At 41.5% G+C, this 26364-nt stretch overlaps 2 protein-coding genes across 34 annotated transcripts in view; one reads left to right on the forward strand and one right to left on the reverse strand.

The window, feature by feature from the left end:
• Window positions 1–9886, reverse strand: part of LOC135493041 (uncharacterized) — a 91358-nt gene extending 81472 nt beyond the window's left edge. For 30 of the 33 annotated variants that reach the window (XR_010448172.1, XR_010448170.1, XR_010448174.1 and 27 more), the window contains exons 1-2: window positions 9799–9886; window positions 4441–4529 (exon numbers count right to left, since the gene is read on the reverse strand). The gene's annotated coding sequence lies outside the window, so the exon portion shown is untranslated. Of the gene's footprint in view, window positions 1–135; window positions 241–605; window positions 627–4440; window positions 4530–9798 lie in introns of those variants that run through there. The other 3 variants (XM_064779847.1, XM_064779848.1, XM_064779846.1) reach the window with 3 other exon arrangements.
• A 444-nt stretch (window positions 9887–10330) lies between these two features.
• LOC135492436 (calcineurin-binding protein cabin-1-like) lies at window positions 10331–25837 on the forward strand. The gene is made up of 32 exons (XM_064778925.1): window positions 10331–10507; window positions 10829–10915; window positions 11153–11506; window positions 11722–11800; window positions 12018–12147; window positions 12344–12392; window positions 12584–12751; window positions 13036–13216; window positions 13412–13649; window positions 13855–14094; window positions 14275–14352; window positions 14551–14676; window positions 14809–14945; window positions 15081–15151; window positions 15336–15429; window positions 15597–15826; window positions 15956–16080; window positions 16178–16348; window positions 16614–17040; window positions 17322–17461; window positions 17659–17727; window positions 17922–18033; window positions 18137–18298; window positions 18556–18768; window positions 19021–19113; window positions 19327–19484; window positions 19672–23011; window positions 23209–23319; window positions 23501–23664; window positions 23872–24106; window positions 24275–24433; window positions 24581–25837. The coding sequence occupies exons 1-32, from the start codon at window positions 10505–10507 to the stop codon at window positions 25622–25624; spliced, it is 8988 nt and encodes a 2995-aa protein (XP_064634995.1). The 5' UTR covers window positions 10331–10504; the 3' UTR covers window positions 25625–25837.
• The last annotated feature ends 527 nt before the right edge of the window (window positions 25838–26364 follow it).

Below are 26364 nucleotides of genomic sequence, written 5' to 3' on the forward strand. Positions count from 1 at the left end.
ACAAAACAGATTCGTTTTACATGACAAATGCTATACACACACGCAGTATGAATAAAATCCATACAGACTCCGTATCAGCAAGGATACATTGACGTTTTGAAACACACTGAAAATATTGATCGAACATACATGTACCTCACGGTTGTTGACTAGTAACAATATTTTGTCCTATCCTTGAATTATATGTCCAGACTGATCCTAACGTCGGTTTATTCCAGTTTCGGCAACTGACGATGCAGGAGATGATGATGTTACTCATCTATCTAAGGTCAAGGTCATCGGTTGACAGGAGAGACGCTGGGTGGAACACGAATGAAGCCAGGGGATGGGGATGAGGTAGCATGCAAATGATTCGACGATTTTGCATTCATCCAATGATAAATTTTGAACCTAATCACTCAGTGGTGACGGAAGATTCATGATCAGGAGACAGTTGTGCAGAGACAATTCGGGTACACAGCCTAGAAGCGGGGGCTGCCTTGGGGGACTGAGGGTTCTAGAATTTAATACTGGTTGAAAATGAACAGGGGCACAATGTGGGAGAGGGGGTCTTATTCAAGTTTAACCAGCAGAAATAGGTTGTTTCTCCGTCAAACTGAACTCACCGACAGACATCCACAACAGAAAGTCAAGCAAAGAAGAATCACCAACTGTGGAAGGAAATAAATTGGGGTCACTTCTTGTTTCCTACCCAGAAAGACGGAAGCACTCAATGTCATGAATGTCCTACACTTGATTCATCACCTGTTTAACAGACACAACATCATGAATTCATGACATATATGATGCTGATTCAGAGGCAAGCATGGTATTTGGGATGGTTTTTAAGGCTAGGCTCCGTGATACTATGTCATGCATTTATGAGTCTGTTGCACAACATAGCTTTTCTCTTAGGGCTGATGCGTTTTTGCATAGGCAATAATAACGACCCCCCCTCCATAGATAGGCTTAGAATATGACCTGAGTAAGTTGTGTGTGCTTCCCACAATAATATTTGGATGTATTTCCAATTAATGAACCAAACATGTCAATATTTACAGCCAGGGGGTCATGACATAGGCATGTGACATGACCATAAAATTAGTAAATCCAAACATCCTGGTCCATGGAGATGGATTGCAAATGGCAAAGAGGAAACTGGATAACTTGTCAAAAACTGACTGCATTCATCTACAAAACAGTGGTGGATTTGGGGGGGGGGGGTGCATGGTAAGACTTGCCATGCAGTGGTGCCTTCCACAACGTGTTGATGAGTCACCAAAGATCCATCACCAATATTATCGCAGTGCAAATAAAACATTTCTAAACGATCACTCACGATCAATATCATTCTCGATTACCAAGTACACACTGTACCGACTTCAACAGATCTATAGTGCCAGATCCGGCCCATCAAAGATAGCCTATCAAGGCCTTTAAAGGGGGTGTCTGTTCACATCACATTTACTTGTGGTCAGCAATATCTATTCTCTTTTTCTGACACCAGGTGTTGCCAACCGTCAGTCATAATGGACAGAAACATTACCTGAAGGAATCTTGAAGGTATGTTTAATTGAAATTTAATTGGGCACACGCCAAGAAATCTTGGAGTAGACAATCTTTTAAATGGTTTTACCTGAGAAAAGCCAGCAGTTACGAATCCTGGATTTGATGATGCAAACTCGAGCTCCAATGGAATTCAATTACTTCGTTTGATTCCACATGAGGCAAGATGATTTTCATATGTCTAGACCAGAGAAGGTTAGATTGGTCTTTCACTCGGTCTAAAGAAAGGGGTGCCAGACTTGACCCATCGATGTGCAATATTGGGGAGCCTTAAAGGTACCTTGCCCAGTATCTGCTACAGAGACATTCAAACATCAAAACCCAAAGCCATGCACCCACTCAAATTGCTTGAGAGTACAGTTCTCTACCACACGATGTCAATATTCGTATCATCCAAGGGTTTCGCACATTTGCACTTTTTTAATGGAAATATGATACATACAGATATCTGTGTGGGCGTGAATCCAATATCATGTAAGATAAAAAGATCCTCCTATGATGTTTTTGACACCATCTAGAGATGTCTCATTGGTGACATTTATCATAATCTAATATTATCTCCTAATATTATCTATAAATATTGACCGGGTTTCTGTGGGATGACAAGATCACAAGAGAGCATAAGGCCATAGCGTACATGAGCAGGCGAGATCTACAGCAATTCTTCACCCTTTGCTCTTGTGAGGGAACGTTCCTGAAAGTGTTAACTTGAGCAATTTGAAGTCACCGAGCATATAGCGTATAGAAGGGTACCCTATTGCTAACAGTACCTCCTGGTATCAGTAGAGCTGCAATCTAATTAGCGGGAGTGGTAGCAATATTTACATGATGGCTACCTCTAGACTAGGCTTCACAGTTGCAAGCCTTCCGTCTCGTCTATTGAATTCCACTTGTGATTCCATTATCATCGGTGTGGTACCCGACACACCAACACATCACTTGCGACAATGGGCAAGTAACTTAACTCTGATTGCCTCGTCCTTAAAAATAGGAAGCAAAAACAAGATTTTTTTGTAGGCAATGACGATGCAACAGCAAGCAAAATACGTCCTCCAAGTGGACAGTAGCATGTATAAATGGACTCCTATCATTCAAGGCGGAGGAGTCATTCGGCCAATTGGCACCCAACAGAGGTGGCACACAACAACGGCAAGCTATCTCCTTTATAGAAAGGGCACTGCAGTTTGTAGTAAAACTGCTCTTAGAACGAGCGAAGGTAAAGAGTTTTTTAAAAAGAGACGAGCCATCAGTCAGAAATCACTCTTCAAGGTTGCAACACGTACTCCACACCTGATAGGCCTGATGATGAAGTAGGCCATAAGAGAGATGTAAGCTATTTGCACCTTTAAAAGTACCAAGGTAGCTAGTCCTCACTGCTTTCTTCCAGTCAGTAGCAGGGCCTATTTTGAGCGACTTTTGTCAAGCTATTTTGTCAAGGTCTGTGAATCAAGAAGGCAAACAATTTGTGGATTTTACTTTTGCCACATGTTGTACATGACCCATCCTAGCATTAGCACTGGACAGCGACACCATGAAACCAATCCATGCATCAATAATGCAAGGTCAATCAAGCAACCGTTATCTCCCGTACTGACTATATACCCAACTGTGATGTCATAGCTGACAATTGACATGTAATCATTAATTTGTCATTATTCTTAATTAGTGCATATTGTGTACATGTGTCTCTGATGGTACCAGTGTGTCCTCATCTGAGGGTGATAAATTATGCAGCGTATTGACTCTTTGGGATGATGACAGATGTGTCTACTAGGGATTGGGAGGTTGGCCACATGGTCCTGCAAAAAGGTGTCATTGACAGATAACTTGTGGCCTTGGGCAAGCCGCGAAGCCCTTTACTGAATTTATAGCACTCATGGAGTTCACCTGACTGGTGGCGGTAGTGCAGCTTGGCCTGATTTATAACATTTATGATTCAGATGTCACCAACAAAGCCAAGAATGGTATACACACAACATATCTTCATCATTGTCAACAAACCCCAAGCTTCTAATCAAGCATTCTACCCTATGCTTCATCATCCGCAACAGATGTATATCCAAGAAGCGATCGATGATTCTCCATGGTGATACGGTTGTCTTTGAAGTCGTAGATTGTCAGTTTATATCCTGCCTGACGGTACCAGCTGGGGAGGATGAGTAGGCCCTATTGATGTGATGAATGCGTAGTAATCTCTCTGAATCAGGTTTGTGGACAATGGCATTACAATTGATTTTGTGATTGTTTTTTTATCTTCATCTCAAGGTCTCCACATTACTCCACCCTTGAACACCACTGGTATCATACAAGTACAGTCTGGTTCTATAGCTGAGAGGAGATGACTAGGTCGTATTGACAAGATGAATGTGGAGTAATCATTCTGAATCAGGTCTCTTCACAACATGCACAATGCAGCTGACTCCTAAATTAAAGGATTTCAGGTCTTCCCAAGGATCTGCCCATCCATTAAAGTTACAACATCAAAGATTTCATACCGATCAACAAGGCATCATCATTTCATAAACAATGCTGTATACCAATACAAGTTAAATCATTTCCTTAACCAATTGAAATAGAAATCTATGAACTTCAAACACTTGACAACAAGTATCCTTCATGCGCTCTTGAACATACTCCAGACAAACTAAGTACCAGTCAGTTCGTGCAATATATCAATGGATTTGCTTCAAACCAGGAGTGCATCACCTGTTCAAACCGATAACTCTTGCAAGCCACTTCTTTCAAGGCAATGCAGTATAGCTGGAGGATTCCAACCAAAACTAAAATGAAGTCAAAATATGTTACAGCACCCAATCAAAGAGGGGTGAGAACACGAGGTTTTAACTTCGGAAACAGATTATTAGGACATTTTAAGATACAGGAATAAGATCTTACCTCAAGTCAAATAAGTCAAGATAGTATTTAAAATTCTGGAATCCTGTGGTCCCTAGTCTAAGTTATAGCTCCTCAGTATCCTACTGGTCCTGGAAAGATAAAGATACGCACAAATTATGATGTGACTATGCCAGGAGTCGAAGTCAAAACTATTTCCTCAGTTTACAGAAAAAGGATCAGGCACTTGTAATCAATCACTTTTTCATGTTTCTGAAACTTTTCGGAAATGATTCTGCAAGTGTCACCTATATATATATCTATAGCTGGTCATATGTCAGGAGCTCAGAGTCAGATACTTAAACTGATCAGCATGATACAATTAGTTTCATAAGATTTCCTGTTTCGGCATGATTTCCTCTGATATTATGGGATATCCGTTCTACATCAGACAATTTGTGACCTCTTGACATGATTCAATTAAAGTGAAGTTTATATTTTGCGAATTGTCTCAGTGGCGTGGTAAATACAATAACATGAATCTAACTAGATGAATAAAGGCATAAATATTTTCATAATTTTGAGAAAAATAACAAAAATTCCATTAATTGATCTACAGCAATTTGGCTGTAATTGGGCAAAATTTCTTAACCCTGCTTTTCATTTTGGTTAGATCCACCTACTAGTATGCCGAGGCCTAAACATTACGTTGAGGCCTAGTGAATGATAAGTAAAACCACAGATATCACAGTGTTATGTAATCTACTCTTAGACATCATATGCGTTGATCCTGCATGAGATATCTGGACCTTGTGACCTATACAAATTACAAATGGCACTCACTTTCTCATATCTTATCCAAAACAATGGAAAGTGCACACAAATATTGCATAACAGTTAAGACATCGTCTGACCTACAAGACTTCCTTGATCATGACTGAAACATTCAGACTAAACTTTGTTGGGTGCCTTTAATTGGCCAAGTATAACTCTTCTGCCAGAGAGAGGTCACCCCTGGCTGGAGTCCATGCGACACACTACCTGTCCTTTTGCTTGGTCAGGGAGAAACCCCCCTACATTATAACCCCCTGTAACAGACTATATTTTTTAAATGGAACGGCAATAATATTTACCTAGGAGATAACAGTGCTTGAAAAGATCGCCTGGTGAAAGTGTGATCATTGGTCTAAATGATGAGATAAACGAAACTCAAAAGTTCATAATGGGCCATTAGCTGATTAAGTATTGACCTAACAGATGGATTAATGATTTGCAGAGTAGAGGTCACAGTGTCAGAATACATTAGATGACACTTTCTTATTTGGTAAAATAGCCTTGGTTAAATAAGTAAATGCAAAAAACGTTCACACATAATGCATGGACAATGACATGTTTTAATAATGACATTTTTGGCAGCACCCTTGTGACCAAGTGCAGGCGGAGGACAGGATCCTATGACTTACATTCCCTTGGCCTTACCACAATATGCAAAGAAAAACTTGGTGTGTATATTTGAACGTCCAGAGCACTAAATGACCAAACAATCATATCAAATCAGCCACAAGAACAATTTGTTATGACTGTGCATTGATTTTTCTTGATACCCCAGCTAATGTGCCGTCCTGTCCCGTGTCACGGCGTGTTATGTTCTTGTTTTTCATGTGAACTCAAACCTCAATATCTGCTTGTAATGAACTAGAGTTCGATCAATGTCCTTGTGCTGATAAGCGATCGATATATTGACTGATTACGGGATGGAAATCAAATAAATTGGTCAAGGGTATATGTACATGTTTCGAAAGCCTTTTTCCATACTAATATACTGTCTAGAAGAAGGCTCATATTTCTAATTCAGACCTAAACTTCCAAAACTAGACTACTGAATGAGCATCGTCCAAAGGGAGTAACATCCTAACTCTCTTGGTTTTATACTCCCTTTAAGAGATGTATAAACCTTGGTGGTCAAACTGGGGCAAGGGGAGTTACACAGCCTGAAGTTTCTGTGCCAAAAGAGAAGGCAGTGCAGTAAAATCAAACTTTTTTAAGAAAGAAATCAGGGCATCATCACATACCAGCTTATAGCAACTTCAGAGCAAGGCCTGCTGGACAGGATGATTGACATAGAAAAGGACTTGCCAGAAGGGTTGATATCAAAAGCAACAACGCATGAAAAATCGATGCACAACCATTGATTAAACACTTAAGAATCTCAACAGACAAGAAAATATATTTCACAGAACTCATCATAACTACATATACCTCGAGGCGACATTGGTCAGCTGATCTGATATTGTGAGAATAAGCAAGGTCTGAGTAAACTGAGCTTTGAAATGAAAATAATGTACTCATATTTGACAATTGTATAAACAGGCAAATGACAGGCATCATACCCATACCCCAGGCACTCTAGTTTTCATTTTCAAAGGTTTCAAGCGCAGTATGGAACAAATATAATTCTAGGCGTTCGCTTCCAAATGAGTACTTGCTAGGCCCTATAAGCTAGGCCTTCGCAAATTCATATGATAACCAGTGGGAGGTCTTCCAGTACACCAATTTCTTTTCTTATCATGTGAAGCAAGAAAACTGGTTGTCAAAACATGAATTTAGGATGCATTTGTGAAGTAGGCCTACTATATATCATATTCTAGCAGAGAAGACATAAGTGAATTTAAAAAAAACTCCTAAATAGAGTATTTTTCACATTTTCTTATCAGTTACTGGTCTTTGTTCTGTGGCATGTTTGGTGGTCTTCAAAAAAGAAGAATAAACTGAAACCAAACTCCGTGATAGGTATTCTGCTCAACCTGGAGATCATCTTTACATTAGACTTCTCCAAAAAGCTCAAACAGGTCACAACTAACATTCTTGAACCAAAGTTGACCTTAAAGCATGTAATTCATGGAAGAGATCGTTCTTGTGACAGAACAAGTACTTTACTAGTACAACAGAGGTTATTTTCTGGGCACATGGCCACATACAACTCAAATTTCAGAATAACATTTTTGGACAAAAAACTAAATTAAACAACTTGAGAATTTCGTCTTTAAACGGCCTTAAAAATTGAGCAAATGGTACAGCTGACTACAATATACAACAAAAGAATGTGTATGATCTGCGATTATCAAAATAAAGACCAGGTTCATGTCTTGTCCCAGCAGGAGAATGTTGTCCAGTTATTCAGCAGACAGCTCGACCACAGGAATTCTTTGGGCATTGTCCAAGTACTTCTGCTATACACAGTCGATGAATAGACAGAGCAAACATGCGATTAGAATTTCTAAATAAGGAAATTCTGATCTATTAAGACGGAGTGTGTAGGAGGAACTAACACGGACCATCACATATTTGGGTGAAATTTCCTGATTCCAAATATGTCCTGGTCAACAATCCTGACTCAGTCATGATGTGAAAAGTGAAGTGAATGTGTTTTTATTTTATGTCCCATCAGCAGATTGTGCTTTCCATACTAATTTAGGCTTACAGTTTGCCATTTTAACTGCCCCACCAAAAAGCTTGCCAAGAATCTTGGTTTCAACGTGGTGCTAGTGCAATCAGAGCCTTCTACTGCCCCACCAAAAAGCTTGCCACGAATTGGTTTCAACGTGGTGCTAGTGCAATCAGAGCCTTCTACCTGAGAGATATTCTCTGATGAGTGAGAACACCAAATCATGTTTATCTCCGAATCATCAGTAAGTGAGCAAGAATATATTTACTTAAAGGTGTCCATTCAATGACTCAACCAGACAGGCATGCTTTATTTAGAATCAGACCTCCAGCTTTATACATAGTGAAGCTTCCTTCAGCATCTGACTGTCTGACATTAAGGCATTAAACTGAGCTTTCCAATGTCTTATTTTAGCCAGCTGACTTAAGTTTTTAACTGATGAGTTTTCTATGACAACTTGAACAATGTATACTTTGAAGTTAAACCTTATATAGTGTAGGCCACAGATAATGGAACATCAACAATCTCAATCTTTATTCCTATGACATGAATCACTAACTATCAATTATTGTTGACTTTGAAGCAATATAAATTGCTGACTGGTGAACCATTGTCAAATATCAGTGAGTTTCACTCAGTAATATCCCTGTAAGTGTAACTGAGTTCAACTCACTGCACAAACCTCCATTCATTCAAACATTCACCAGTCAGTGAGTTTCACTCACAAATCTCCCTTTAACCAGTCAACTGGACTGTTTTGTCAGCAACTGAATTCAACTCACTGCAAATACCCCCTTGAATCAAACCCATACGAGTCAATGGGCCAACTGGACTTAGAGAGGTGTCCTGATTAGAGAGGTCAAACTGCATGGAAACAACCACTTGGGGTCCAAACTAATGAGCTTAATAGAGAGGTCTTCCTTAATAGAGAGGATTTTCTCAATAGAGAGGCTTTCTTTAATAGAGAGGCTTTCCTTAATAGAGAGACTTTCCTTAATAGAGAGACTTTCCTTAACAGAGAGGCTTCCCTTGATAGAGAGGTTTTCCTTAATAGAGAGGCTTTCCCTGATAGAGAGGCTTTCCTTGATAGAGAGGTTTTCCTTAATAGAGAGGCTTTCCTTGATAGAGAGGTTTTCCTTAATAGAGAGGCTTCCCTTGATAGAGAGGTTTTCCTTAATAGAGAGGCTTTCCTTGATAGAGAGGTTTTCCTTAATAGAGAGGCTTTCCTTGATAGAGAGGTTTTCCTTAATAGAGAGGCTTTCCTTAATAGAGAGGTTTTCCTTGATAGAGAGGCTTTCCTTGATAGAGAGGTTTTCCTTAATGGAGTGGTTTTCCTTGATAGAGAGGTTTTCCTTGATAGAGAGGTTTTCCTTAATAGAAAGGCTTTCCTTGATAGAGAGTTTTTCCTTAATAGAGAGGTTTTCCTTAACAGAGAGGTTTTCCTTAATAGAGAGACTTCCCTTAATATGTCCTTAATAGAAAGGTTGTCCTTGCTAGATGGGTTGTCTTAACTAGAGAGGTTGTCTTTACCAGAGAGGTTAAACTGTAATTCCATTGTGACCATTCTGTGTCATATTAGGTGTGTATATCTACTGGAAATAACAGCATGAGCATGACCCTTAGTGAACTGAAACAGATAATTGATGCCCCCCCCCCCCCCTCCCCCATGACCGACCATGAGATGAAGATGAATGAACAGTGGATTCTCATCCCATCTCTGATCCAAGGGAAATGTAACTACTTTCCAGCCACATTAATTGAGAAAGGCATTAGTCAACAGGCTACACTATGACGCATCGCATACTGTCGACTAGACAGACACTGTGTAATACCCCGATATCACATTTCTGAATAAGACTTGTCATTTTTGAGAAGACCGTCTCTCAGAAAACATCTCATTATCATCAAAACGAAATCGAATAAAAGCACCAAATAATGGGAAATGACAGAATTTAGAATTTCATCGCATATCTTACCTCAAAACGAAACGAATTGTCGAAATAGCACTGAAAATTTAGATCCAAAGGCAAAATCTCAAACTGAGCAACCACTCTCAGTATTTCAATTCAGGTAATTAGCAGCTCTTCCGCCGACAAGTTTTCACCCCCTAATTTTTCCTTATTTGCATATTTATAGTATTTCAGACAATAGTTCTTGCAAAAATTGGTGTCATGTTTAATCAAAGTTAGTATTTAAGAGATAAACCCTTTTAAATGATATTTATCTCACGTTTGACTTTTCACATTTTAATTGATTTTCGAGGGAGGTGAACGTAACAGCCCAACACTGTTAGTTGATTATCAGTTCGCCATTGATCTGTAAAATCATATATCGATTTAGATAGTTTATGTAATAAATCTGCACATTAATAACAAGTTAGTTCCAATTTGAATGTAATTTTTAATATGAATATTTATTTCCTATGGTAAAAATGGCATAAATGATTTTTTCCGATATTTCTTCGAAACTAAGTTTTGAATAATTTGCCAAAATCCAATATGGCGCCTATCGTATTTGTCAAAATTTCATGATTTTTCGTCACAAAAGCATTGTTTTTGAACTTGTGCGTGATGTGATTGTCATGATCCTAATGCATGATTAATAGCCAGCCATTTTTGCTACCAGACGTATATTTCCTTTGGCGGACAGTTGCTGTCTTCTTTGTGAAATTCCAGTTTAGTCATGGTTAGCAGACCAAAATATTCAAGTTTCATCTCTCTCATTGCCATATAGATTGACCTGTAGACATCGTCAATGGACGTCGTTGTCATTGATTGTGTAGGCAGCCTATTGCAATGCACTGTATGATTACTGTCATGACTGTACATTGAATGATATACAGTAGAACCTCTCTTTACCCTTCTCCAATTTAGACTAAGCCATAGTCTGATAGTCAAACTAAAACACCATGACCATGATAATGCGTAACAATACTATGACAGCGGCATCAGTTTTCTCAATTGACATCACAATGTCACACAACTTTTACCACTTCTATTCTCACAGATCCGGATAGCTGCTCTGAATGATGATTCGAGTGACGATGATGGAACTGGTGGATTCTCATGTGGGATTACGACAAAGGAGGCGCAGGTAAGGTTCTGCCACCTATTGATCGAACTGAATTGCGATATGAATTAAACTAACAGATATCCTGATTATCTCAGATTGTTTTAAAATTTGTAGACCCCTCCTCAAAGTCATGATGAATGATAGGCTAGCTTCTTGTACGGATCATTTGGGGAATACGTTCTTTGGATTGCAGTTATATGCAGGGACACAGTTATACTTATAGGATCAAATTACATTCCAATTGGCCTTCCTTTCCAGGAGTCGGAAGCATTCTCAATCTACAACAAGGGGTTAAGCCTTCAGCGACAAGGTGATACAGATGCAGCAAAAGATGTCCTGCAGAGTCTGCTCGACTCCAGCCTCATCAAAAATGCCGCCAGAAAAGAAGACCAGGACACTGGAAATCTGCTGCAGCCGGATATGTTGCTCAAGTACTCTGCTTATAAGAATCTCGCGAGTATTGCTGCCCACAGAGGAGACTATAATGATGCTATGGAGTCGTACTTAGAAGCAGTAAATGTGGACTCGAGTGACGTCACACTGTGGCACAAGATTGGCACCACAGCTATAAAACTTGACAATTACCAACTGGCCAAGTTTGCGTTTATGCAGGTAAATCAATGGCTGTGATTTTGTAATGTTATGAAACTGATCGATGAATTGATATTTTAAATTTTTCACAACACAGTCTGTCCTTTTGGTTTTGATGTCCCTGGGTTAAATTTACATTGTCTTCAGACAACCTTCAGTCAGCACTGGCTTCTGCCTTGTTGGGTGTACCTGCTAGACTGCAAGATGCGGATAATGTATTCAATTCTTTTTTCCAGGGGCTTTCCTGCAACAAGAATCACTGGCCCTGCCTAGATCATGCCATCACTGTTCTGTATGCCCTGAACAACTATACAAGTAAGTAGCGGTTAGCATGGTTAAAGAATATTAAAATAACCTACACAAACAAAAATCTTGGGCGAATTAAAGATTTTTTCTACACATGTGAAAACTTGTGCAATTCAAAACTAAAACTGTTTATTTCGGGCGATGTTGAAAATCACATGTACAATGAAGGGTTAAAATGAAAAATCTAGACAAAATATTAAGTTTATGTGTTTGTTTGGATTTTCAGCTTGTCTCTACTACATTGGGCAGGCACTTGAGAGAGATCCAGGTTATCTCAAGGGACTGGCATTCAGACAACAGATATTCTCTGAGCAGGCCTCTCTCAAAAAGGAATGCAGCGAATACTTTCAAAACTGGTAAGAGAGATGGGCCCAGTTGTTCAGAAGGAGTTCAAGAGGAGACATTGATATAACAACATTTGAACAAACTAGTGGCAATGATATTGGTTTGAAGCCATTAAATACATTATTGTATCATCACACCATCTCTGGAGACTGTGCCATCACAATTAAAAATGAAAATGTTATATAACGTTTTTGACATTTCTTTCAGCGATTTATCAATTGATGATGACGAGGTCGATCAGGAGGTGGCTGAAAAGGTAAACATCAGTGCGAGTTTGATTGATTGGAATATGCCTATGTTGGAAAGATCCGAACATGAACAGAAGGTTTGATGAAGAAGTGGCTGCATTTCAGACTTCCTGTGCGGAGGGCACTTACTTATGTCGACACACAGGCATATGTAGTTGATATATAGAATGATCTTTATCTTTGTTTTTCTAATATTTAGTACATCAATGAAGGCGTGGAGATCAGAAGGAAGAGACGTGAGCTGTGTAAAGTGCCTGATCCACCTCCGTTGACCTTCCCAGTGCCCTTGAAGAGTTTCACCTGGAAGCATCTCGGAGAGTGTCTTATTGTTCTTTATGATAAGTTAGCCGGAAAACCTTACCCGAGGGTATGTATTGTCCAATGATCGATTGAAAGTTCTGGAAGTATGGAGACAGATTTGAGGCCATAAGAGCGCTTGTAACAACAAAGCCCATGAGGTCATCAGATCCGTTTAAAATGTGCTTTATTGGATGTGAAGTTTTCCCCACTCTTAAACTTTGAAGCGTACTACAACTCTCTGTTCCATCATCATGTGACTGCGCGGGTCCTCAATACACCACGACTCGACTACCTTTATACTTGTCAATTTCATCATAATTGTAATATAACATGTAAGATCTTTTTATCCAGAGCGTCTGCAGTCGTGTTGATTTGACGATGTATGAAAATATGAACCCAGATGCTGGGATCCATGTCGTGGACACTTCACTGATTGAGACAGTTCTGTCTGAGATGTCACAGCTTGTCAGCCCGGCATCGAGTGTCACCAGTACCCCAATACTACCACATACGCCTCTTACGGTTTTGATGGGTAAGAATAAGAAATTAATTTTCCAACACTTAAATATTTATTGTATCAGTTTTGAGGTGCTTCAGCATTGCAGACTTTCAGATATACCCAAAGTGCTTCTTTCTGCCAGGAATTTTGTAACTACCGTATACATTTTAGCAAAAACTGACAGTAATTTGCGTTATTCCGCCAATAAATTCGAATTCCCATTTGTAGATTTCACACCTGATCTGATGAAGTCAGCTGGCTCGACACCGACTGCCATGGATGTTGATGACATCACAAAACCTGGTTCCAAGAAACGTGGGCCTAAAAGGAAACGACTCTGCGAGGAGTTGGACCCGTTTATCTACAAACGCCGGTCAGCGAGGGTTCGAGATACGGGAAAGAAAAAGCAGGAGGAAAGTGTAAATTATCAAGACCTGCTACAGAAATTCCTGCCATCCTCACTCAGGTGAGTTTTACATCTATTTGTGTGTTTGCTCTTGTCACCGTTTCATGCAACATATCTTGGGCATTGATGAGGAGGTCATGAAGTGGACTTTTGATGTATCCCAGATAATGGCACAGTGAAAACTTCGAAAAACGCCAACAGCTGATGACATCACTGCAAAGTAAGATCAGTTTTGTAAATATTGATATTTCTTGTTTTCTTGCAGAAACTATGTGGAAGAATCTGAGGATGTAGCAGAGGTAAACAGTGGGCATCCACAGCAGACGCTCGATGCAGTCGACGGGGAGAAAGTGGAGTTATCGCCTGAGGATGATGGGAATACCTGGACAGTTGATGAGGCGAAGTCAGTTCATCAGTTCCTTAAAGATCGCATCATTAACGGTGGAGCTGTTGATTTGATGATCAAGTTCCTTTTGAAACTTGCCAGCAAACTGTCTGAGATTTGGTAAGGAAATCCTTTGTGCGCTTGGGCTGATTTCTGTTTCTGTTTGTGACTTTTGCTTTGTCACAGTATTTCTACAGATGCTTGACTTTGGTGGAAAGCTTAATGGTCTCATTGTTGTCTTACATGAGATTTTTCAGTAAGTTGGAACGTAAGATACTGAAGTGAATGATTTTGTTTTAGGCCTCCAGAAATGACTGCCATCTATGTGAAGATCTATACAAGAGTCCGCAAGCATTTCAGCCTCCCTTCCTATTGGTTGTAAGTATGCTCACATTATCTTTGTGATTGACCGGAGATCATATCGCTGACATAAGAATGAAATAAAGTGTCGTCCCTGCTGTGTTCCAAGTGTAAATGATGTCCATGGTTCGATGTCCGAAGTTTCCCACATTGATGACGTCACCAACAGAAACTTCAGGCCATCCTGTTACTACTAAACTTTATTTCTTATTCCAGCAAAGAGGTTTCCGATGAGCACATACAGAATATGGCTAAGGTGGCGCTACTGTGGACAGAATTCAAGATGGACAATTGGTTGCAGACCAGAGCCAAGACCTCATCATCACCAAATGGGGCAAGGAAGTAAGTCTCATTTGATAACTACAGTGCCCCGCAAATCACCAAACTGATCGATTTTCAAGTTAAAAAATCTGTATTTTAAATTGACATTGAATGAATGTAATCTGTTTCTAAAAGTATCCATTATTGTTTTAGGAGCCCTGCCATGTCAAGTTTGCGTCTCAGTGCTGACTTCCCCGGAGAATACTTCAATGATGACGTCTCGTATCTCATGGGCCTGATGTCATATTCTGACGTCATGGAGGTGTTCTGGCAGGAGTTCTGTGTCAGAGGTTGGTAACAATAATCTAATGCTACATCTTAATCTGCATAGAGATATTTTGTCGTTGTTCTGTAAAACACAAAATTTGGCAGTTTTTTTTAAACAGATTTTGAATCCATCACATGATGTTAATTGTTTATTCCAGTTTTGTGGTTGAAGGCACATTTCTTCATTCTGAACTGTGAGACAGAGATGGCGGCAGGGGCCTTTGATCAGGTAAATTGTCTCTCCAACTTTTCCATTATGGCCAACCTCAACTTGATCCAAACTGAATTATACATTGAAAACCATATTACATTTCAACCAAGACTATGTCTTATACTTACAATTTACCATCAGTTTACATTGCTGAACCTTTGAGGTGCATTCTAATAAGAGAATTGTATTCATTTCATTACAGATTACTTCCTTTCTCTCAGACATCAGACAAGAATCGTCTGTCAATTTGGTCGTGAAGCTCAAGAACTGCCGCTCTGAGAACATCATTAGTATGGGTAGGTATCTTCACTGTTGAGTGCTGATCCCTTGAGAGGGGAGGGTAAAGATACATATGATACGTGTATCAGTCTGTGTCAGTGTGAATGTTTTTGCATATTGGAGAATACCTTGGAGTTTCCCATTGCTGGAGACACTACAGTTTCAATTGATGAATCTTTTTCAGATACCGTTCAAAAACAAATTGAGTCGCTTCACCGATGCCAGTCCCTTGAGGAGCTTCAGCGACTCTATGAGCAAGAAAAATACCAGAATGTGGTCAACCTTCTAATGCCCACCTTCAAGAGTGGGGCACCTAAAGGAAAAAGCATTGCGGAGGTGAACCAGGGGATACCGGAGCGACATGCACAACTTCTACTCTTGCAAGACTCGCTCCTCAAACTCAAGAACTATGAGGTAAGGTCAGGATGATTTGTGCTTCCTAGCACTGCTATTCAAAGCTCATCCTTCAGACAATGGACACGGCACCATCTGATGCAATACAAAGCTGAATCCTTCTTGAATCTTTCCCTGTTTCTGTTTTAGATGTGCCTGCTCTGGGGGGAGGTGTCAATCAACGAAGCTCTGCAGTGCTACCTTAACGTACAGACTACAGAGGCCAAGGAGGAATGGATCAGTACGATGACCCAGCTCTTTGAGGGTGTTGAGAAGTAAGTGGCATTAACGCATTCTCCAAAAAATTGTTTCTAATTTCTATAATGAACTCCCCCGACCTCAGACATCTATTTTTCATTTGTTACTTTTCAGGAGTCTGCGCAACACCCCTGGTATCATCAAAACACTGCCGGCCAAGAACCTTGTACGGTTCTCACACAATTTGATACGGGTGATCGAGCTTGCGATGGACATCCCCGAAGGTTCAACTGAGATTATAGGAACTGTGTTGCCCTGGATTCTATTGTACAGGCTGATTGAACAGTACGTAGAATTGCACATGCTGATTGTTCAAAACTGCTGTGTTTATGTGACTAGTGTTTGAGTGCTGCTCTTGGAGTACATCAGGGAGGCTGAGTCTTGCTCACGATGGAGAGTGAATAGTGTTGCCTCTGGTGATACAATGTTGATCATTTTGTAAAGTAGACTTCTTCTCCAAGTGGTTTATATATGGCACAGTCAGCTAGCCATACACATATTTCGGTTTCAGTAAATTTTGTGCTTCTCTCAATAGCATCCTTCTTTGCAGTGAAGAGACTAAATTCCGCAAGCTGAAGGAAGCAGAGGGTGACTTTTCACACGACTGGGACACTGGCATGCCATCATCCCTCATGCTACTGAACGTTGCTCACGAATACCTCGGGCGGCGATCATGGTGCACGAACAGCGATGGCGCCCTCTTGATTCTATTCCTAGAAGTGATCGAGGTGGAGTTGAAAAAGTATGGACCCAGTGGTGCTCATCCTTTGCAGGATGACTTGGAGAATGCCTTAGAGCAGTGCCTTTACTGCTTATATTCATACCCGAATAAGAAGGCCAAGGTGCGCCACCTACAGGACCATAACGCAGCCCAGGTGACGCTCATCTGGGATCGGTCGATTCTGTTGTTTGATTACTACAAGCCGAAGACGGTGCCAGAGTTTGACAGTTATAAGACAAGTACCGTTTCAGCAGATGTAAGTCATGTTCACCCTGGAGAGTCAATTTCTCAATTTGCCATGCAACAGTTGGGGCCCGCCCCTGTTCTATTAGCTGGTCGACCGTGGGAGAGCCTGTGTTGTCGACTACTAGGATATCCTGTAGAGCCTGCTGTGCACAAAGTCAGATTTTGTTGAAATTGACCCATTTTTTATTCGGCTTGCCAACTGATTATAAAGATATGTAACAGCATTAAAGATCAATCAGGTAAAATTCTTTGAATCCGCTCTAAGATGATAACTAACATTTTCATTTCCAGCTTGAAAATCTGCTGCGCCGAATCTGCCCGCTAGTTCCCGTCCAACCAAAGCCACCATTCACCATCGAGATGCTGAATAACTACATCGACGGGTTGACTAGTACTCCACCGTCTCTGCCTGCCGACTATGTTATTGAAGGGTAAGACCAGAGTCATGGAGAAATCTCAGGCCAAGTCTTGTTAATGTCAAGCTGTGCGGCAAACCCGGAAGCAAACTAGACTGGGCACATCAGCACATGCTTCACAATATCGATGCAGTTATTGTTGGCCTATTCTGCTGGGAATCCAACATGGGCTATCTTTTACTACATGTACAATCAGTTATAAATCTTTCCAGGCATGCACACGTCATCAAGGAGATGTATTACCTACTGGCTGATTACTACTTTAAGAACAAGGAACCAGCGTAAGTAGAGACCTTGAAATTATGAAAGTGGACTTGCAATTCTCAAGCAAATTTCCCTAAGAAAGTATAAGATGCCCGAATAATGATGATGATGACCTGCTGTAGACTCATACATACACACATACATACATTTATTCATGCATAGATGTAATCCACTCAAACTGAACTGATATGCCTTTTAATCTCATTTTCAGGAAAGCTATCAAGTTCTACCTACACGACATCTGTGTGAATCCTGATAGGTTCGACTCATGGGCTGGCATGGCTCTGGCTAGGAGCAGCCGGTTGGAACAGAAACTCAATTCGGTGGGTGGATGAATTTCCCATCTCCTTGAGGTTATCCCTCACACTGAGCCGGGTTCATTCACCATTTGTCATTCACCTCTACATTTCTTTTTTACTTTTCCAGAACGAGTTGAAATCCGAAGGCAATATTCACAAAAATGCCATAGCAGTACTACGGTGTTTCCGTCGAGCGTTAGAGTTAGATGATTCGAACAGCAAGCTGTGGATTGAGTACGGAGCCTTCGCATATGCCCTACATATGTATGCATCCAGACAGCTAAAACAGGTGAAGATATAGAACTTAACTTTCATGGACTGGAGTCATTTTAGAAGATTTTGCAAAATGGATGATTTGCCTCTCAAGAAAGCAGTCCACAGGAGTGGCATTAGAGATTGCTCTAAAGCTTTTCTATAAATGATTGTACTAGGTTTAGACACTTTTCAGCTTTTGTAACAAGTTCTAATTGATCAAACATTTTGCAGCATAAGTTACCGTTGATCCTTTAGAGATACCGTCGGTAAAATCTCCTTCCATTTCTGCAGCAATGCCTGTTCCCACTGAATGAAGAGAACCGTAAGATTGCCGAGAGCAGCCGTGATGATATGTTGAAGACAGCTGAGAATTGTTACATCAAGGCTGGCGAGTGTGGAGATGCAGATGAGATTGAAGAAAGATGGTTACATCACTACATGCTTGGCAAGATTGCCGAGAAGATGCACCGTCATCCCAGAGACTATCTGGAGCATTATAAAGAGGTACGGAAAAGACAGTTGCCCGAGACCTGTCTGGCATAGGTGGACCTGCCAAGAGATGGGGCTCACACCAGCATAGCCCTTAGAATCACGGGGACAAGTAGGTCCATGACACCTGAAAATGAGTGCCCAATGTGGGGCAAAACCTGCTCTATGGACTGAGCTAGCAGACACCAGACCAAGCCGTTGTGGGTACGAAACCATGTCAAGACACTGTGTTCTCTCTATTGAAATGCCATTGTGTCCTGATTTCAGTCTGCTCGGTTCCTGTATGAAGACAATGCCAGATATCCCAAGAAGATCCATTATATTGTCAGCCCTCCACATCTTGCCGTGGAAGCCCTGGAGGTAAGAATGATCAGTAGGTCTTGCAAGTCTTTGACTTGACTAAAACCCAGTTAACGACTCCTCCACTTCCTCCTGTCCTGGGCAGTTCACTCAATTTTGAGTCCTCTTCAAGTTCAAGCTTGCAGCACACAGACTTATCTTGGCAAGAATATCAAACAATCCGATAAGGGGAATGCATACTACATTTATATATCATGCATGGTTCATTTTCAGGTGCACTATCGCTTGCATGTTTCCATCATCAAGTACCTGCTACGCCACACAAAGGGCATCCCCCTGGAGCTCTATGAGGTCTTTGACCAGCACATCAAAGCAGCAGCAGAGAGCCCCTTCGCCTTGACAAGAGAGAAGCGACATGAGAAAAGAGAGAGGTGGGTTGTTGTTAGATTTGGTGACTTCTTATTGGATCTTTATTAGGTTCAGTGCTGAGTAGGTGAGCCCGGTCTGCCCACCCATTATAACCTCAAAGTCCCCCATGCCAAAAAACTTCAGGTTTTTGTTCTGTTTTTACATGGCCCCATGCCATGTCTTATTGATATTCTTGTCCATCTCTTTCAGTCGAAGTGACCTACTCTCTGCGACTCTGGATGAGAGTTCCTCCTCAAACTTGACTGCCCCAACTCCTATCACACCGCCGAAAAGTGGGCGACCCACTTACCACCAGAACCCTGTTGACCATGATTACTCCAAACAGAAAAGTATGGACAGCTCATGCGATGATTCGATGGATATATTATCCTCACCACCAAGAGGTGAGGGGTCGTCGTCAGAAGTTGAAAGCAATGAGGGAATTTTGGAAATATCCAGGAACATGTCGGGGAGGGTCTCAAGCGAAGAAGAAGGCAAGATCGAACTTTCTCAGAAGTCGTCTGCTCCAAGCCCTTTAGCAGACGTTTCCCTGACAGCGTCTGCCCAAAGCCCTTTAACGTTTGCTCAGAGCCCATTAGCGTCTGCCCAAAACTCCTCAGCAGACGTTATGTCCGAATCTTTGGTGGTTGAGCATGAGACGATGGAATTCATGGACAATGCTGCAGCAGAATCTCAGGGCAATGCTGATAGAGATACTGACATTGAAATAAAGAATGTAGTGGCAGAAATCTTGGAAGATATCCTTGATAAAATTGCAGCGTTGGGTAGTCAGTCATTTGAAGGATTGGAAGGTGTAATGTCTGTGAAGGAAGTTTATGATTTCTTTCAAGAGGAGCCTATGTGGGCTAGTAGTCCATTGCCAACGTTTGAAGATTCCCAGGATGCTGTTGTACATAGTAGTGCCACCTTTGTGAGAAATAGTGAATCCGAACCTTGTACAAAAGTTGATATTGAGGAAAGTGTAATGAAACATCTTATTTTGGATATTCTTAACGACTTGATCAGCCTAGCGATTGATGCAAAAGAAAAAGCGGCAGGGGATGCAACTGCAATCATCTTGGATGATACTGCCAATAAGAGCCTGCATCCGATATCAATTCCAAGTGAAGAGGAATCGGACTGCGTTGGCCCGGTGCCAATTTTGATCTCCACCTCAGAGTTGTCCATGGAAACTGAGAATTCTGAAGTTTGTGTTTGGGAAAATAAGGATGTTGAGAGGTATGTGGAGTTAATTACAGAAGATGAGACGGCTGAAGCTGAGGAAGAAGTTGGAAAGCCTGTGGATGAGGCAGATGACGGTTCAGTTGCTGAGACCCAAGGCCTGGTTGAAGTCTGTTCAGCTTCAGAGGCAGCCAAGTTCCAAGTTGAAGCCAGTTCAAATTCAAAGACAGAGGGCCAAGGTAGAGCTAAATCTAATTCAGAGTCTGTCAGGGGCCAAGTTGAAGTCAGTTCTCTATCCAAGGCGGAGGGCCAGGGCGAAGTCAGTTCTGTTGAGAGAGCAGTTGAGGACCGAGAAGAAGTCAGTTCTGCTGAGGAAGAAGTTGAGAAACTTATGGAATCAAACCTATCAGAAGATAGGTCTTCTGGAATTAAAGACAACATTGGCATTGCCAAAATGGAAATACTTGAGGGTGGTGATGAATTGAGAGTTTCAGTAGAAGTGTATAATGAACTGATTAAGAAAAGTGCTGAAAAGAAGGCGGTTGAGAGGTTGGGCCCTGATACTGGGAAAATAGTCTCTAAAAACACTGAAACTACCGAAACAGATATGGGACAGTCTGAGACTCAGCCTTTTGATGTAGGGGACATAAGTGAGGTTGGTGAAAAGGTAGAAGGCACGGGTTCTGGTGATATGGTTGCCTTGGTTACTGCTGAGAAAATTGCAGCAATTAGTGCCTTGGGTGGAAGTGGGGACTCTACCAGAAAAGATTCAGTCCAAGAATGTGTGAATTCGCTGATATCGACTGAGAGACCAAATCTTTTAGAGGTTCAGGATACCAAAGATTCAACATCGGAATATCCGCTTGAGACAGCACCAATCACACCTGGTGAAATTGTAGCTGCAGAAGCTAGTCTCTCTGCTACTCAGATGTCTTGTTCTGGTCAGGCAGAAGCTCAAGTTTCCACTGGTCCCCAACTGGATGATTTGGTTCCTGAGCTGCAGGATAAGGATGAAACACTTGGGGCACCCCCTACTGAACAGAAATTGAATGACATAAAGTCAAATGATGGTATGAGTGAGACGGATGAGGTTAAAAACATCTCTGATAAAGTGAAAGAATCTGAACCCATAGATCAAGTGGAGCAAGATTTGAGCTGTGCAGGATCTCATGATGGGAAGACAGATGCCCCTACATGCAGTGATCCGAAAGCTGCGGGGTCTTGCTCTCCAGAATCAGCGAGTATGAATGCCAGTCCTCCAGAACGTAGGAAGAGTGGCTCAAATGAAGATGCGTCTGAATACTTGAGCAAGTTGGAAGATGTCGTCCAGCAGATGTTGGAAAATTGTCAAACCAACGAGGAGCAAAGCAAGGAGGATGCCAAAATGGATGCTGATTCAACCCAGGTCTTGGGGAAAGATTCTGATAATGGATCAGATGCATCTCTGGGATTCCAAACTGATCTTGATGGGTTTGGTACCGACTTCGACAAAATTGACAAATGTCTGGAAGCGGCTCGGAATTTGGCGTCTAGGACTGAAGAAGAAATGGAGGCTGAAGAAACCCCTGAACTAATGGTACCCAGCCCAGCAGACGTCAACGAAATGGCACCGAGCCCAGCAGACTTAAAGGACACTGCAACAAGCCCTGCAGATGGCAAAGCAATTGCACCAAGCCCAGCAGAGGTCAAAAAGGAATTGGAAGGCTCTGGAAAAGATACAGGCACTGAAGAAATGGAGAAGGACACAAAGATTCTTCCGTCTGACACCAAAATGGATAAAACACAGGGTCCCTCTTCTGGCACCAATGGGTGTGATACTGATGTTAAAAGAGAACTCGTGCAGGATATCAAAATCAAAAAGGAGGCCATCGATGATGGAGAGGATGCCCTTGACTCTACACCGGCTGAGTCTAAAATGGCTGCTGATACTGCCGAGAATCCTCCCACTGAATCCAAAGAGGTTGAGATGGAGACCAATGAAGGCACACTTAAAGCTGATGAGCCAAGCATATCGAAAAAAGAGACAGCTGCTTCTGAGAAGTTGGCACCAGAGGGAGAGAAAAATGTAAACAAACCCCATTCAGCAGACGCCTCCATCGACGACAAAAAGGAAGTGAGCAAAACTGATGAATCAAGTGAATCAAACAAAGAATTGGCTGCTTCAGCGAAGCAGACGACAGAGAAACAGACAACGAATGGGGCCACAGTTGTAAACAAACCTGATTCAGCAGACGTTTCCATTCAGTACAACAAGGAACTGATTGACGAGTGCATCAAGGGACTGCATCGCTGCCTCTGGAGATTCCCGATGCATTACAAGTCCATCTACCAGCTGGCTCGCATCTACACCAAGTCACCATGGCATAAGGTAAGGAAAACTGTGCACACACGTTTTTAGCACTCAACCCCAGAATAGAGCAGACGATATCGATAACATAAATTTTCTCTAAAATTCAGATATCTATGAACAACTTATTTTCAGTTCACAGTTACATAATTGGAAAATCTCCAGAATTGGTTTCTTCATTTTCTTCTTGTAATCTTATTCATCATCTTCTTCTTTAGGACTTGAAATATGCCTCAGACTACCTGTTAGGGTCACCAGCCTGGCAGACCATGCCACATATGTCATCACCAGGATTGTTCCAGGAGAGAAAGCAAACCAATATTTTCAATGTAAGTTCAACGCTGTTCAAATGCAGGGTGAACTAAAAGCCTTTATACATGTAGAATTGAGGCAATGCAAATGATGTCAGATTTATGTACTTTAGAGGTACTTCTGTGTACATTTAACTTTAAGTGTTAGACAATCCAGAATGTTGAGTTGGCTCAATACCCGAAGCTCATATCTTTTCAGAATATCTGGCGAATGCCAATCGAAGAGATAGATCGTTGTGGTAGTTTTGCCACACACATGTACCGATCCGTGGCGCTTCTGATTGACGTGATGAAAGACCTTGGGGATGTGAATGTGCTGCTCTTTGCTCATAATCAACTGGCAAAGACACCGGAAGGAACCAAGTGAGTCGAAGCATTATTTTTGTTTGTCATTTGAAGTTCGGACCAAGTAATACTAGTTCAGATGAAAAAAAGAGTATGACTATAACATTAAACTGCCCTCGGGAGCAAGAAAATACATGCCTTCTTTGTATTTCATCAAATACATACTCTCTTCATATACATGCCTTCTTTGTATTTCATCAAATACATTCTCTCTTCATTTTATAGAAAATACATGCGTGATGCTGAAAGAATTGCCTTGAGTAAGAAAGCATTCAAGAGCAGTCAGTTTGTCATCCGGAAGAGATTGAAGGCCAGTTCACGTGAGACCAACCCTGATGTGCTGCACAACCTTTTGGCGGACATTCACAAAGTTTGGAATGCTGGGATTAAACTTGAGCAGGGATCGGAGGAGTACAACTCACTTCTTGTGGACGGCTTCAAGCTTTGTAAGCCTGATATGGTAAGGAATGGTACTACGGCTTCTTACGTACTGTAAACCTGAAGATTTTCACCCAAAATTTCCAAAGTAATTCTTGTTATCTCTTAAAAATTGGATCCTAGATAAAAGGGATGACACTTTTGTGCTTTATACAATGAAATTCAGTGCCCCAAATGTGTTCTATTTCAGATTGAACCACAACCATCAATACTCGAGCAGGCCATTGCCTACTGTAATCATCACTTGACCATGAAGGTTCAGACTCCAAGCCATAGTGACGCCAAGAGGTCAAGCATCTCTGAAGGGCCTGCATCCCCCAAGTGGAGGACCATTACTGAAGAGGATCAGGTTTGTGTTATTTATAGCTTTAAGCCTTAGTTTTTGAATACCCTGAATTTTTTTATGGATGTGCTCCAATGTACTTCGATGCACCATGTCATAACGCCAGTCCAAAGTAGATGAGATCATCTAACCTTGTTCGTATAATTCTTTCAGGAGAAAATCTCCAAGCTATCTGAACAACAAGGTGGTAAATCAAAGCTTGAGAAGATGCCGATTCTCACAAAAATCATGAAGGAGAGTAAACCAAAATCGCCTGGCCATGGACTTACATTGTCTCTCCCAAAACACCCTCAGATGAAGCAAGGGGGGATGTCCAAGGGTAGTCCTTTGCTACTGAAGCCTGGCTTGTTGCAGGCAGCCCGTGAGCAAAGCAGCAGCCAACCACAGTCTCCCATTAAGGATCCGAGCAGTTCACCGAGAGTCGTGGATGCGATGAAACTCGTTAAACCTTGTTCTGTTCGTCTGGTAAAGTCACCAGAACTCCATAGTTACCCTGTACCAAGCCCGCCACGGATCACACCAATCGACTTATCAATGATGAGGACAATCCCAGAAGAAACTGTAAAATCTCCTACCATCACCCAGAGATATTCAAATCCTACACCATTTATTAATGTTTCAAAATCCTCCACTGCCATCAAGCCGCACACCTCGAGCATGAAAACTGTTCATAAAATGGACTCTGGTGTAAAATCAGTTGTCAGACATGCGCCTTACACAACTACATATCAGAGTAGTCAAGCTTTACAAAGATTTGCACAGAAGGCTAGTAAGCCCGCTTTTGTACCCAAAACCTCCCTGGTGTCTTCAATGAAAGCTTCGTTGAGCTCATCTATGAAACACTCAAATATTTCCAAGGTGAAACAATCATTTTCACCCATGACATTAACACCCATAACAAGGCCTTCATCCACCCATACTGTGACTTCAATGCTTTCGAGAACACCAACATCTGCCCCAAAGGCCCATGCATCAACTCCTAGGGCACCATCGTTCACTCAAAAGGCAACAGCCTTCACACCCAAGGCACCCTCTGGTTATTCCTATGTGCAGCTCGTTACCGAGTCTTCTAGAACCCCTTCCAACCAGCCCTACCCAGTTGGCCTGTTAGCAGCCCCAAGAGCACCCACTGCCCCATCTAGGCTCCTGCCCCCAGCCAATCCAATGGTTATTGAGATATCAGACGACAGTGATTGAGTGCATAATATGGCTTCCTAGTATCAGATGTGTTTACTGGGGGAGGCTCCACTGTACATTATAGTAGAAACTTGATAATCTGAATCTTGTTATAATGTGAAACAGTTGATTTCCGATGAAGTCTTCTGACAAGTTCAAGTCTGTTAAACATGCCAGTACCAATGTATTTTGCCAATCATGTTCAAATTTAGTTTTGCTAAATCGTTTGTAATAAAAAAATAACAAGAAAATCGCTTTTGCTTTCTCCTTCTGCATTGGCTAATGGAGGAATCATTCTGCAAGAAGTGTAGTCGGCAGGACTCGTTTCTGCACACTACTACATTTGGTGAGCAATAGATTCATTGATTTAGTGATTCCACCTTCGCCAGGAGACTCTCCACTAATAATACACCAACAGTGGTCAAACGAAGTGACCTCCAAGATCAGGAGCAGGAGTCCGCAGAGATGGAGAAAAGTGTCACAATCATGTCCAAAGGCCCTCACTTTAAGGATCAGAAGAAGTGTCACAATCATGTTGTCTTGTATTTCCATCAAGGGTCCTCAGTGCAAGGATCAGGAAAACGTGTGACTCCATATCAGACGTATGTGTCTTTGCACTCACTGATACCGTCTTCAAATTGTTGTGACTTCCCCATCAAACAAGTCTTTCTGGTGTCTCCTCAAAGATCATTGTTGTCTTCAGATTGTGACAATGCCATAGACATGTCCGTGCTCCCCTCCAAGATCACTGCTGCCTTTAG

This window comes from Lineus longissimus, chromosome 8 (genome assembly GCF_910592395.1).
Source record: "Lineus longissimus chromosome 8, tnLinLong1.2, whole genome shotgun sequence".
Classification (NCBI taxonomy): domain Eukaryota; kingdom Metazoa; phylum Nemertea; class Pilidiophora; order Heteronemertea; family Lineidae; genus Lineus; species Lineus longissimus.

Coding starts and splice junctions, on each gene's coding strand:
- LOC135492436 (XM_064778925.1), top strand. Junction 23,012..23,208: donor CCAAGTCACCATGGCATAAG/GTAAGGAAAACT, acceptor CTTCTTCTTTAG/GACTTGAAATATGCCTCAGA. Junction 23,320..23,500: donor AGCAAACCAATATTTTCAAT/GTAAGTTCAACG, acceptor ATATCTTTTCAG/AATATCTGGCGAATGCCAAT.